This window comes from Mytilus galloprovincialis, chromosome 4 (assembly GCF_965363235.1).
Source record: "Mytilus galloprovincialis chromosome 4, xbMytGall1.hap1.1, whole genome shotgun sequence".
Lineage (NCBI taxonomy): Eukaryota > Metazoa > Mollusca > Bivalvia > Mytilida > Mytilidae > Mytilus > Mytilus galloprovincialis.
Genome location: NC_134841.1, coordinates 36,217,403 through 36,230,511, shown reverse-complemented (window position 1 = coordinate 36,230,511; position 13,109 = coordinate 36,217,403). Strand labels below are relative to the sequence as shown.

Below are 13,109 nucleotides of genomic sequence, written 5' to 3'. Positions count from 1 at the left end.
GTTGTCTGCTATTCTCATTCTAGGCTCTTGTTTTATTGATGTACCTTGTGGCTTCACAGGTGAAATATTCCCAAAGCTGAGCAGATCTTTAGATATTTGATTACAGCCAGCATACTGTTGTTGTATCTTGATTTTCTTGTTTTCATCTTTTCCTCTTAACAGAGCATCAATAGTGAAGGCTTTGGCCTTGTCGCTTAATGGTTGATTTGTTGGTGCACTTTTATAAACATGTGGATAACTTGCAAATCCAGGTAGACTGTGATGAGATTCGTAGATAAATCCAGGAAAACCGCCATTGAAGAAAGGAGTAGATTGGTTTGAATATTCCATCTTAATGTTTATCTTTAAACACTACTTATGATTATCTGTGATGATATTGAAGTAGAAAATGTTTGTACTGTCATTCTGAAAGTTGTCATATTTATATTAGTTTGGAGTAATAATCTGATGACCAGTAATTAAAGAATAATTACATTGTAACAGGATTTTGAATTGATGGATCAATTTGATTGGTCAATGAGGTGCAGTAATTATTTTCCAATAGTCAGATGATATGTATAGGTGTTAATACAGTATTGGTCAATTAACTAAAGAAAAACACTGCCTGAAGCAGGTTTTTTTCTATTCATATTTTAATTTTACATATTAAATGAACAAAATAGTTTATAAAATATTAAAAATTGCAAGTTTATTAAAAAAAAAAAAACTCAAATTAAAAAAAAATAATATGAAAAAGAAAGTTGTTTAACAGCAAAGAAATAAAAAAAAAATTAGTCTAGTATTTTAATGATAACTGTTAAAAGTGCACATATGTTTTTTGGTGCTATTTTATTTCATTTTAACTGTGAATGGTACTTGTTCAGTGAGTGTGTTTGTTTTCAATATTTCAAATCTTTATTCAAAGAATAATAGTAATTCATTTTGAAAATTTTAATAATATATACAAATTGGAAATAAAGTTTCTTTGACATTTGTGATGATTAAGAGGTTAAAAGTAGCAAAAAAATTCAGATTTAGGAATATTTAAAATAGGTACTTTAATTGCTTTTGTGTACATCTTTTGATGTCAGAATTGTTTATGAGTTAGAAATAAGTATAAGAAGATACATAAGTTGGGGAATGTTGATATGTTTGACAGTTTTGTTGAGAATTCAATTTGCTTTAATAGTTTTTCATTTATGGGGTTACATAATATGAATATATAGTAAATTATTTGTAGAATTAAACGTTCAAAATTTAGACATTTGGAAGTGGTTTCAGGGGTTTTAAGAGCCTGTGTCTTCTGAATTTTAGTAAAATTTATATAATATTTGATTATCTCCCTTATTTGGATTGAAAATTTTTGCATTGAAAAAAAAAAGGCATAATTAGAATTTTTTATTGGCTTGTTCAAAATCAAATATAAACCACTGTTGACTTTAAAGATTGATTTTTTTTTACCACTAGACAATTTGCAAGCAAAGTCATATTTTTTCTCTAGAAAACAGAAAGCATTTGAACAAATCATTGTGATATATACTCAAAGACAAATTACAATGTGTATAGTGGGAAAACAGAATGGAACACAAGGGTGTGTGTATTGGGGGTGGGGGAGGGGAAGAAATAACACACATTTTGGACTTTTTTAACAATTTGTGAAAATGAATATGTTGTTAAAATTTCAAAATATGACTTTTGAATTGTTTTGATAATTAACATTTTTGTAATATGGTTACTTTGTGTGATGTTTATACAAGCATGATTAGAAATGATAACCATATATAATTAAATTCCCATTCCATAAACTGTAGAAAAAATGATTTACTAGTATTAAATTTCACACATGATAAACAAAAAAGGTTGAAGCTGTAGAAATGTAACACTTTATTAGTGGAATAATTACATGTAATTACATGTGTTGTACACTTTATTAGTGAGATAATTGTTTGTAATTATAACAGATAAAATCATTGTTTTACACTAGATTCAATGTCCTCCTTTCCTGTCTGTCTTCAGGCTTTTCCTGTACATTTATTTAATCTTGGATCATGAAAGTTAGAGTATGGAGTCAAATAGACCATAATTCAGTACTGAATATCCAAACTGTAAATTATAAGAGCACTTAAAAAATTGCTGCATTAGAAACATTATATATGAGATTTAAAAAAAAAATGATCAAAACCATACATTATTTTATTTTAACATCGCCTATAAAATCTGTATTGGTTTCTCTGATTGGTCAAAATGTCAAGCACATAGAGATTCAGATTTATTTTGTACAAAGGGTTCTTTTATTTGGTCATACTCTGTCAAAAACTTATACATGCTATGTTTTGTATGTTTGATGTTTGTGAATAACATTATGCTTTTCTCATTCAAAAAATATAGGGAATAAATTTTATAAAATATCAAATAATTCCATATTTTACAAATGATATTAAAACAAAAAAAGATAAAGCTGTAAAAATGTAACACTTTATTAGTGGGATGATTACATGTAATTACATGTGTATAATAGATGGAATCAATGTTTAACAGTATATTAGTGGAATAATTACATGTAATTACATGTGTTGTACACTTTATTAGTGAGATAATTGTTTGTAATTATAACAGATAAAATCATTGTTTTACACTTGTTTCAATGTCCTCCTATCCTGTCTGTCTGTAGGCTTTTCCTGTACATTTGTTTTAATGAAATATGAAAAGAAAGTTAAATACACCACAATTGAATACAAGTACTGAATATCCAAAATGTAAAATAGAAAGTTTCATAGAACAAAAAAAATATATGAGATTACTAAAACAATTTGAACAGAAAATTATTTTAGTTCATTGTCAGCTCTGATTTTTTTCTCTGTTAAAATGTCAAGCACAATGAATTTGAGATTTATTTTGAATTGGTGTTTCTTAATTTTATCATTCTCTGTCTAAAGCCAATATACCCAATGCACAGTACGTTTTGATGTGTGTGATCAATATTATTCTATAATTGTACAAAAATAATTAAGGAACTACATGAGTAAGCAAATATGATAAGATATGTAGGACTCAGAGGTGCGATGGGGACGCTGAAGTACGATGGTCCACGCTGAAGTACGATGGTCCCTATGCTGAGGTGCGATGGAGCATGACGCTAAAATATTGTGACGTTTTCAAATACAACATAGATTCGAAGCAGGATGATAGGGTTGTAGATGAAGGTTTCATTCTAAATGAGGAAAGGGAGTGAAAAAGAAAGTAACGAACATTTCAAGTCCTGGAAAGTTTGTTGCATTACATGTGGAGGCAATTTATTGGAAGCAAAGCGCATGAAAGATCAACTTGACCAGCCAATGGGCAAACCAGTGTTTGGAATTATGCCACAAACTTTTTGCACTATAAATAAAGTATATCTATCTTTTATATATCAACTTTGATTTCTCTTTAAGTAAGCGACATATGGACAACTTAATAAAAAAAAGTTGCTAGTATTAGCAATGTTTTGTACTATCAAGTTGGTATAATGTTGTTTTATTTACGAGATAGATCCTGATTTGTAATAACACCGTCGCTCAAATCTTATTTTATTGTGGCTACTGTGAAAATTGTCTACAACATGACTGGTTCCTACGTTTACTTCTTAGCAATTAGTATCCCTATATTAATGCATGCTAATCGGAAAACATATTTGAAATTAGATTAAAAAACATTAAAAAGAATTATTTGACCTGAACAGAAGTTAAAAGATTTACCAAATACGAGGATGGCAAACTACGGTTGTCAAATCTAAGAGAACGACTGACAAAAAATATATTTTGAATCCAAGATTTTTCCAGTACCTTTATTGTGTTATTTCTTAATATAGTTCTTTTAAATAAATGCATCGAAAAACTATACAAAAAATGTTAGCGCATTGCGTGAAAAACAAATTCTGACAAAGACAAATACCATATCCCCCCTTTAAAAGTTAAATAGTTGCTACTTTAATGATATTGTTTCATTTAAACATCTTGTGTCTATTTTGCTTGTATAATCAATGTCACAGACAGACCATCGCACATCAGCATAACCATCATCACACTTAAGCGTAGCTATCAACAAAGCTAACGTCACAATGCCACCATCACACTTCAGCGTGTAAACCGTTGCACTTCAGCGAGGACCATCGCACTTCAGCGTGACCATCGCGGTTCCCAGTCCTACAGATATATCCAATAATTTGTGGCGACTAATTTAGCTGTATATGGGAAAATCTAGTGGAACATTTGGTCTTCATAGCTTTTCAACTTTTCAAAACCCAAACCACTTACAGATGATTTATTATTATTCGTTGGACACCAATTTTTGGTGGATTTCATGATTACAGGTGAACCAGGAATTTAAATGTTCGACAAATACCAAATTTTTTAATTGCTTGCGTGCAGTCTTCAGCAAAACCAAGAAATTAAATATCCACAAAATTTGGTACCCACGAAAATAAATTAATCCACAGTATGGCATTATTTAATAAGGCTGGTATCTTTGATGATTTTTATTTACTTTGCTTTACAGGGTTCTGTTGAGAGTCTGCAGAGATGGCTGTGTATGGTTTTATCTTTACTAAGAGTGCTGATGGCTCACTCAAAGGAGGAAGTTATTCTGACCAGGATGCAGGAGCTTAAACTAAAGCTAACTGTGTTTAAAGTGACTGCCTCAGAACTATCAGAGGAGGAGAGACTATTGGTATTGGCCTTCACTCCAGAGGAAACTATCGCTTGGTAAGTGATTAGAACTGAAGAAGTTGAATGTGTAATTCACTGATTCTATTTCAAAATCTTTTCATCTTTTTTGATGCATAAGAAAACAAAGTTAGGGAGGGTATGCAGTTTTACAGACAAAAGGGCTGTCATCCTTTGTTGTTGTGATAATGTCTCCAGTTTTTGTTAGGTCTCCATGAAATTAGAAAAGGATTTTTTCAAGCTTAGAAGATTTAAGTGACAAATAAACATGAGATAAGAAAAGCATTTATGAAGGGTGCTTTGGCTTATAGTTGAAACATTGCTTTTTAAAAGTTAAGCATTTTGACATTTTTTCCTGCAAAGTAACTGAAGGGGAAAAGTTGCAACTGGATGAAAATATGACAATTTTTTTTCAAAATTCTGTCAGATATTTTTTCTTTTTTAGGTTTCTGATACAGATAATTGGTAGATGTGTTGATGCCATTAACAGGAACCGTGGGATAACAGGGATGGAGTCATGTGACTTTCTAATGATACAGCTCTCACAACTTCTATTGTATATTACACATATGTTTCAATCAGGTAAGTAAGATATATAGAACAATAACTGAAACTGTTTATTTCATATTTTTCTTGATTAAAAACAATATTAAAGATACATTGAATATGTAAAATTGCTCATTTCCGAAGTGACAGAAATGAAATTATTGCAATATTTACTGTAATACATATCAGAGCATAATTTGGTGTTTCCTTAATATTCTTTTAAGATATTCAGCTTAGAATTTATATAGTACTAAGTTTGCCGTATCAACGGTTTATTCAAAAAGAAAAAAAAACAAACAATAATGTCTTAAGTAAAATGCAATATGCAAAGAAAACACTATATTTTTATATAAGAATAAGGAGATGTGGTATGTTCAATAAGGTTACTCTTCCTGAATTCCATTTTAAAGCCAAGAGTCTGAGAGTAGTGTTATACACCATCAATTAATCAAAACTTTTCATGTTTATCTTGTAGGAATGTTTAGAAAAGTAGCTGCATGTTCTATGCATATATCCAGTCAGGAATCTCCAGAATGTCTGTACAATATCAAACAATTAAACCAGTACTTTCTGTCCTTCTCCATGACATCTCCGACCTTGACATTACAGTGGTGTAACATTCTTATTCTGTTGAACTTTGATGATCAGATCCTGTGGTCTGATGTGATGCAGACTCCCAAAAGATACCTTAAACCTGGAATGAGGTTAGTGTATACATTAGTTTTACAGGAATAAAGTTGTAATTTATATTGAACAAATATATCATGTTATGAAGGGGTATTTGCGAAAAATACCAGTCAACAGACTGTAAAATTTCCCGAGCAAGGCGAGGCGAGGACAATTTGGTCCCAAGACTGGTATTTTTCGCAAATACCCCTCCATAACATGATATATCTGTATAATTACATGGAATAGTTTTTGATTAAAAATCTGTACAGGTGTAGATATATTTTTTTTACTTGAAAGCTGTAATTCATTAACATGTATTTGCATAATTTTGAGGATAAGATGATATTATCATAGAACCGCAGGAATTATACATGTACTTATATGCGTTAGCTCACTGTTTTATGTAACGTCATATCCAAAATATTTTGGCGGGAAGATGCTGGAGAGGGTAAAAAAGGAATATTCAAAATGGCAAATACCACGGTATTTGAGGCAAATTCACCAGCAGTGGTGAAAAACATGCACATTGGTTTGAAATGAGAAAAAAATGTTAGAATATGCGAAAAATACACTGGCTACCAACCAATCAGAATCCATCATTTTTATATATAATGTGTAATTATGATTGTTAAGCTATACTATCGATAAACTTTATATTGTTTCGCTTAAATAACTGTACTTATGTACAAGTGTATTTCTAACTTCAATTATTTATTATCTTTTTATCCCATATTGAAAATATTTTTCAGTAGTATCAATTATATGATGTTGGTTAATTTTTATTTGGGTTAAGGGCTGACTTTTCATAAGCAAAGCCTTACAAAAAAGGAAAATTACATATTTTGGTCATTTTATTTTTCAGCCAATCCTTAAATTTGGAGAGTCCATTGTCACCACTGACCCAGTGTTGTAATCTAGAGATTTTAAGACAGGGTGGATTGGTATTGTTTTGTGATTATGTGGTGAGTTTAACCTTTGATGCATAATCTATATATGGAATTAAAAAGCAAGTCAATTTTTTATGCCCCTTATGCCCCACCTACAATAGTAGAGGGTCATTATGTTTTCTGGTCTGTGCGTCTGTTCATTCGTCCGTCTGTTCGTCCGTCTGTCTGTCTGTTCGTTCATTCGTCTATCCGTCCATCCGTCTGTCCTGCTTCAGGTTAAAGTTTCTGGTCAAGGTAGTTTTTGATGAAGTTGAAGTCCAATCAACTTCAATCTGAGTACACATGTTCCCTATAATATGATCTTTCTAATTTTAATGCTTAGGCCAGAATTTTTTAATTTGTTGGTTTACGGATCCGCCGATTCGATTTTGCCGATTTCCAGAATAAAAATAAAATTCACTTTTCATGCTTTTTTATTCCCGCCGACCGTAACAAATGCATTATCCCTAAAAAATAATTAAAATACTCGTTTTTTTATGAAATGAAATGCATTAATCACTATCAAAATTGATAACACTTTCTGTAGTGAAAAAAATAAAGTCTTCCAGTTTACGTTTCTAAAAATAAACAAATCAATTATAACTGACCTTGAAATGTGGTTTGCGCAAATATTTTTGCGAAACGAAACCTGTGTTTAAAACCAATTACAAAATCAATTTGTTTACCGTATTTGTCATCAGTTCGTAAGATGCATCATCTGATAGAAATAGACTTGTCCAAATGTGGACAGGTAGAAGACGTCAAGTTAGTTAAAGTACTAAATATTAACAAATCATTTGAAATTTTCTTTCTTCATAGATCATAAAAAAATATCGTCCATTTGGCCAAAAAAAACGGGAATGCATGACAACAGATTAATCCAATATACTCGTTTTTCCAGTGGACGAGTCCATTACGTTTGTTGACATGTGTGTTGAAACTTATTTTCGTACGACGTTTTTACATTTTTTCTTCTTTATCAGTTTTCGTGCTTGAAGATCGTAATTCACCAAGCCCACCAAGTTATCGGGAATTGATTAAGAGCTACGCGAATCTGTTTTTCATGTTTGTGAAATGACGATATCCGTGCAGTCCCCGTCCACTTTTTGTTTACGGGAAATTATTAGAATGTCATGTGATGTTTTATGACAGCTGATTTCATCGAACTAAAATCTAAGAAATGATGACAAAATAGCATATTTTTTTTCTTTTTTTTTTGCCGACCGACCGACCCGACTTTTTCATTGGTAAAATCCGTAAACCAACAAAATAAAAAACCCTGGCCTTAATTAGAGTTTTTACCCCAATGTCACAGTCCATTGAACATAGAAAATGATAGTGCGAGTGGGGCATTCGTGTACTGGGAACACATTCTTGTTTTCAATATGTCCTAAGTCTGATATTTGTGTTTGATCTATTTCTGATAACAGTAACTTTGTGATCTTGAGACCATTATAACTGAGATAATTCTGCACCCATTAAAAGGGGGGAATACTATTTTCCAGATCCATCACTCAACAACTTCCTGTTTTATTATTATGTTATTATTTCCACCATTAAGATTATCCACTTTTGGCGGGTGTAACATCAGTAGCTCACAATTTCACTTGTTCTTACTGTTGGACATCGGTTCTTTGTTACCTCTTGTTCTCCTTGAATTATATATTTTGACATTTCCAGTTTTATAAATGTATGCTGGTTAGTATGTTTATTTGCAGAAACAAGTTGTTATTTTCATTTTTCAGTGTGAGAATTTGAGCGATGCAGAACAGTTAACCTGGCTTGTGATTAACCATGTTGGAGATTTGATAGAGCTGGTTCAGGAATCACCAGTTCTGGACTTTGTTAGGTTTGTGATCAATAAAGTTTTGTGCATAATCATTGATGTATTACTTTTAAAACATCACATTTCTTATTTATTAAATATATATTATCTATACATTTCCAAATCAGAATTTAGCAGAACTTTAACCAAAATTGTTACTGAACCTTCTTATTACTTAATAAACCTTAGGCAAACTGCGCCAAAATATACCTTACACAGAGAATTTTCTAATCCTATACACAGCTGAATACTAAATAAACTTATCATAGATACCAGGATTTGATTTTGTGCACCAGAACCAGGATTCGTTTCAAAGATAAGCGAAGCTTGTATAAAAAAAATTAAAAAGATCAAATAAAGCACAAAGTTTAAGAGCATTGAGGACCCAAAGTTCTGAAAGGTTTTGAAATTTTGAATTAATCCCATATTTACATTGTAGTGCTATACACAGAAACCCAGCAGCAAGCAGTCTATTTATCCAAGCCATTCATGCCAGGTGTGGCAATGTAACCAGACCGTCAGTGATAAAAAGAACTTTAAAGTGTTTAGAGGCTATTCATCTGTCTCAGACAGGAGCTTTAATCACTTTGCTAATTGATAAGTTTTTAAACACTCACCATTTAGCGGTTTCTAGGATTTGTGATACCATTTCTTGTCGTCGGGTGGAACTGTTACTGGCTGATAATGTTGAGGTTAGTAACATGTAGTACTGATACAGCACTGGATACTGCATGAGAGCAAGTCTATTGTGATATCTTATTAATACCTTATAGATAAGTACAAATCCGGGAAATGAAGCAGTGGTACTAAGTAATCTCCATTTCAGATACAGTTTTGTTTTTAAATTTTATTGAAATCTATTTATTTGTTCAATGAAAATGAAAATGTCAAGCACTGATACCTTATGATGGCCTTATTAACATTAAATATATATATCTATACACATTGCTGTTAGTATTTGTAAGTTATATGCATACAAATAGGATACAAAGACTTTAATGAAACATATACCTTTATTGAACGACATGTTTGTTCTCTATTATCATTCATTTGTTTCAGCTGTACATTTGATAAATTCATTGATATTGAGTCACAATCACTTTGTCTCTTCTAACATTTTGTTCTTTGTTTCAAAAGTAAGTTCATTATTGATTGAAACCTTTTGTAGGAGGCTAGAATGCAGCTTCCTCTAGAAGATTTAGACAAACTCTTTAGATTTATGGAAACACATTCACTCACAAAGAGGTAGGTTAGATTTACAATAAAAACCATCAAAAACAAGAATGAGTTTTGAACATGTTGAAGGGGTTGATAAAAAAAATCATAATACAAATACCATTTGCTTTCTTTTTATAATGCATGAAGAAGCACTGTTTGCTGCAGAAACTATGTGAGGCCCTAATGGGTAGTCAAGGTTGTTAAACATGCTGTAATTGTAACAATAGTTAGCTGCAATTAATTTTTATGCCAAACATTGTACAAATGTATTATCTTCATACATTTTGCTTATTTGTTTTATTTACAGACATGCGAGATTGTTGTCTTTATTGAAGAAGTTTAGATGTAAAATTAGTCCAGATGACAACGTTTCCTTCTCAATAGATAGACCACATCCCATTACACTTCCAGATAAAGTAACAGATATCCTACCTAACAAGGTAAAATTCCAGCTCAAGGGAAAGTGAAATAGAGACAATTATCAGTGTAAACTTTATAAAGCTTTGATGAAAATCAGTGGATGAGGGGCATATTGTGCTACCTTTATTAGGGATAGATCCAGGTTTTTTTTAAAAGGTGTGGAGGTTGTAATTCTAGAAAATGTAGTACAGTTAACTCTTGTTGTCTCGAACTTGGTTGACTCGAAATTTCGGATGAGTCGAAGTTTTCACATGGTCCCGAACTTTGTTACATATAAATGTATGCAATTCGACTCCTGATGAGTCGAAATTGGATGAGTCGAAATTTCGGTTGAGTCGAACTAAATTTACGATCCCAAGGTTAACAAAGGCATTCAAAATTCATTATTTATCTCAAACTAATACATATATGTCAAAACATGACCTCCGGCATTTAAATAGATAGACAAGTTAATCTGACAATACACGTGTAATTAAATTTCCAGTCATTGACCACTGTACTGAGTTAATGACATGCTATTTAAACGAGTGTTTACCTAAGAATATCTTTTATAGAATTTTTATAAATGATTAGTGATACGTTGTTAATGTTCATGAAAAAGTATTTAAAAAGTTTACAAAACAATTAATTGTGATTTACACTAATGAGCTTGGGTGTGTATAAAGTAAGGATTATGACTTCCGTTGATTATCACCTAAAAACTACTTAATCAGCGTCTTTAATCTTGTTGTATTTTCTTTTGAAAAGAAAGATTGAGATAAAACAAAATGAAGAGAAATATAAATTTTCTAAAATCTCTTGTATCCGAGAATAAACAATTTTATCAACTATAAACGACCTGAATAACGAAACTATCGATTGGAAACTACTCTCTGTGATAAAATCCACAGGAAAAAAATGTAACTGAAACAATTGAAAAAGTAAAAATAATGTTTTTATAATATTGAAAGACCATAACATACAAATACATTGATCTGATACCAGAATATCGATCCCCTTCCCATATTCACCCGGATTTATTTTATCTTTACCAAGGTAAGCAAGAGTTGTTTCCCCTGTTCTGTGAAATCTCTGGTTTTCGTTTGAGTCGAACTATGTGTATCTCAAAATATTTCTCTGGTCCGGCTGACTTCGATATAACGAGAGTGGACTGTATATATTTTCAAAAAAAGATTTGAAGAATTCCAACCACTGAATGTCTGTCTTTTAAACATTTACTAGTATACATATTTGTTTAGGGGCCAGCTGAAGGACACCTCTAGGTGCAGGAGTATATCAATACATTGAAGATCCATTTGTGGCCCTCTGCTGTTGTCTGCTCTATGGTCGGGTTGTTGTCTCTTTGACACATTCCCCATTTCCATTCTCAATTTTACAGTATATGGCTTGTCTGCCTAAATTTACTTAAAAACAAAGATAATATTTTTTTTGGTTAAAGTATAAGATAAACAGAAAATCACATTACCATAGCCTGATTCTCAAGAAGTGAAAGCAGTGTCTGCTCCACTAGTGGTACCTTCTAAGTTTCTCTTAGCAAGTACAATCTGTTGAAATTCTTAAAATGAATGCAAAATTATAATTTCAACCCCAATTTTACAGTTCACTGAACATGGAAACTGATTTTAAGTTTTTATCTGTTGATTTGAAGCAATGTTTGATGGATACAAGACAGTAGGTTTACCATTTTAAACAGCTTCATATTTTATAATTTTAGGAATGCTTTATATCTGTAGTAAAGGAGCAATGTTATAGACCAGACTGTGATACAAGGGAGTGTGCTCATCTGTTAAAACAGCTTGATTATGCTGATATTTTATCTTTAACAATGACAAAGGTAAGATAGAAAGCTGTTGAATCGAAGTAATGACACATTAAAGGAGAGACAACTTGGACCAATATAAAGAAAGAAAAACAAATACTTTAAGGCAAACACACTCCTTATAGGATGTAATGAGCAAACTTAGAAATAAAAAAATTAATAGATAGGGTCTGTGACAATTGTGCAGAAAATGTGTTGTTCTTTCTTCACACAACTTTATTTTACATATGGAAGACAATGATTGATTGAAATAAACTGACTTCATAATTAAAAGGAGTTCTGTAAAATATGGAGTTTGTATTAATGATATTATCTAGAAATCTATATTATGTTTTGTTATCATATTAAGTGAGTAAACTGGTTTTATGATGAATTTGATATGCACTATTTTGATTTTAGATTTGGGATAATTCACTTGATAAAGTGGAATTATATACATTCACAAATAAACAATAAACCATTGTTAAAGTGTTTAAAGAAACTGTTGTCTTTCCAGGAATTCAGTTTAAGTATACTCAGAGAATGCTTATACCTAGGAGCCTATCAGACCATGATGAAAGATAATGAGACGGTCGTTGTATTGGATAACGAAGGAAATCGTGTGTTATTGGAACCAGAGTTTGATCCATTATTTCAGGCTGCTCAACTGACATTGAATAGACACTTTAATAATATCGTCAACCTGTTACCTATTCCACATCAAATATTAACTTTTGAAAAAGCTGTCCTAAGACAGTCACGCTATGAGGAGAAATTAGAGGATATATTAACTGATTCCTCATGGATTGAAATGATATTTTCATTGACAAACTCTTTAACTGTGTACTTACAAGCTTTATCAACATTCCCATGGCAACCAGAGGTGCCAGCAGAATCTGTCTGTGATATTTGTAGATTTTGTGTATTGTCAGCTGAGGTGAGTATTAGTTATTACCATGGCAACAGTGCAATGAAAATTTGTCAGATATTTTATAAATTTGTATTCCATTGGCTTTTCTGAAGAAAAA

General features: G+C 31.5%; 1 protein-coding gene across 2 annotated transcripts in view; it reads left to right on the top strand.

Moving 5' to 3' along the window:
- The window catches only part of LOC143072015 (huntingtin-like), a 60,646-nt gene that overhangs the window by 27,052 nt on the left and 20,485 nt on the right, over positions 1–13,109 (top strand). For both annotated transcript variants that reach the window (XM_076246780.1, XM_076246781.1), the window contains exons 29-38: positions 4,513–4,718; positions 5,125–5,261; positions 5,701–5,929; positions 6,757–6,856; positions 8,566–8,669; positions 9,085–9,337; positions 9,814–9,890; positions 10,171–10,303; positions 11,998–12,117; positions 12,599–13,018. In XM_076246780.1, the coding sequence (XP_076102895.1) occupies positions 4,513–4,718; positions 5,125–5,261; positions 5,701–5,929; positions 6,757–6,856; positions 8,566–8,669; positions 9,085–9,337; positions 9,814–9,890; positions 10,171–10,303; positions 11,998–12,117; positions 12,599–13,018 (1,779 nt within the window). The remainder of the gene's footprint in view (positions 1–4,512; positions 4,719–5,124; positions 5,262–5,700; positions 5,930–6,756; positions 6,857–8,565; positions 8,670–9,084; positions 9,338–9,813; positions 9,891–10,170; positions 10,304–11,997; positions 12,118–12,598; positions 13,019–13,109) is intronic.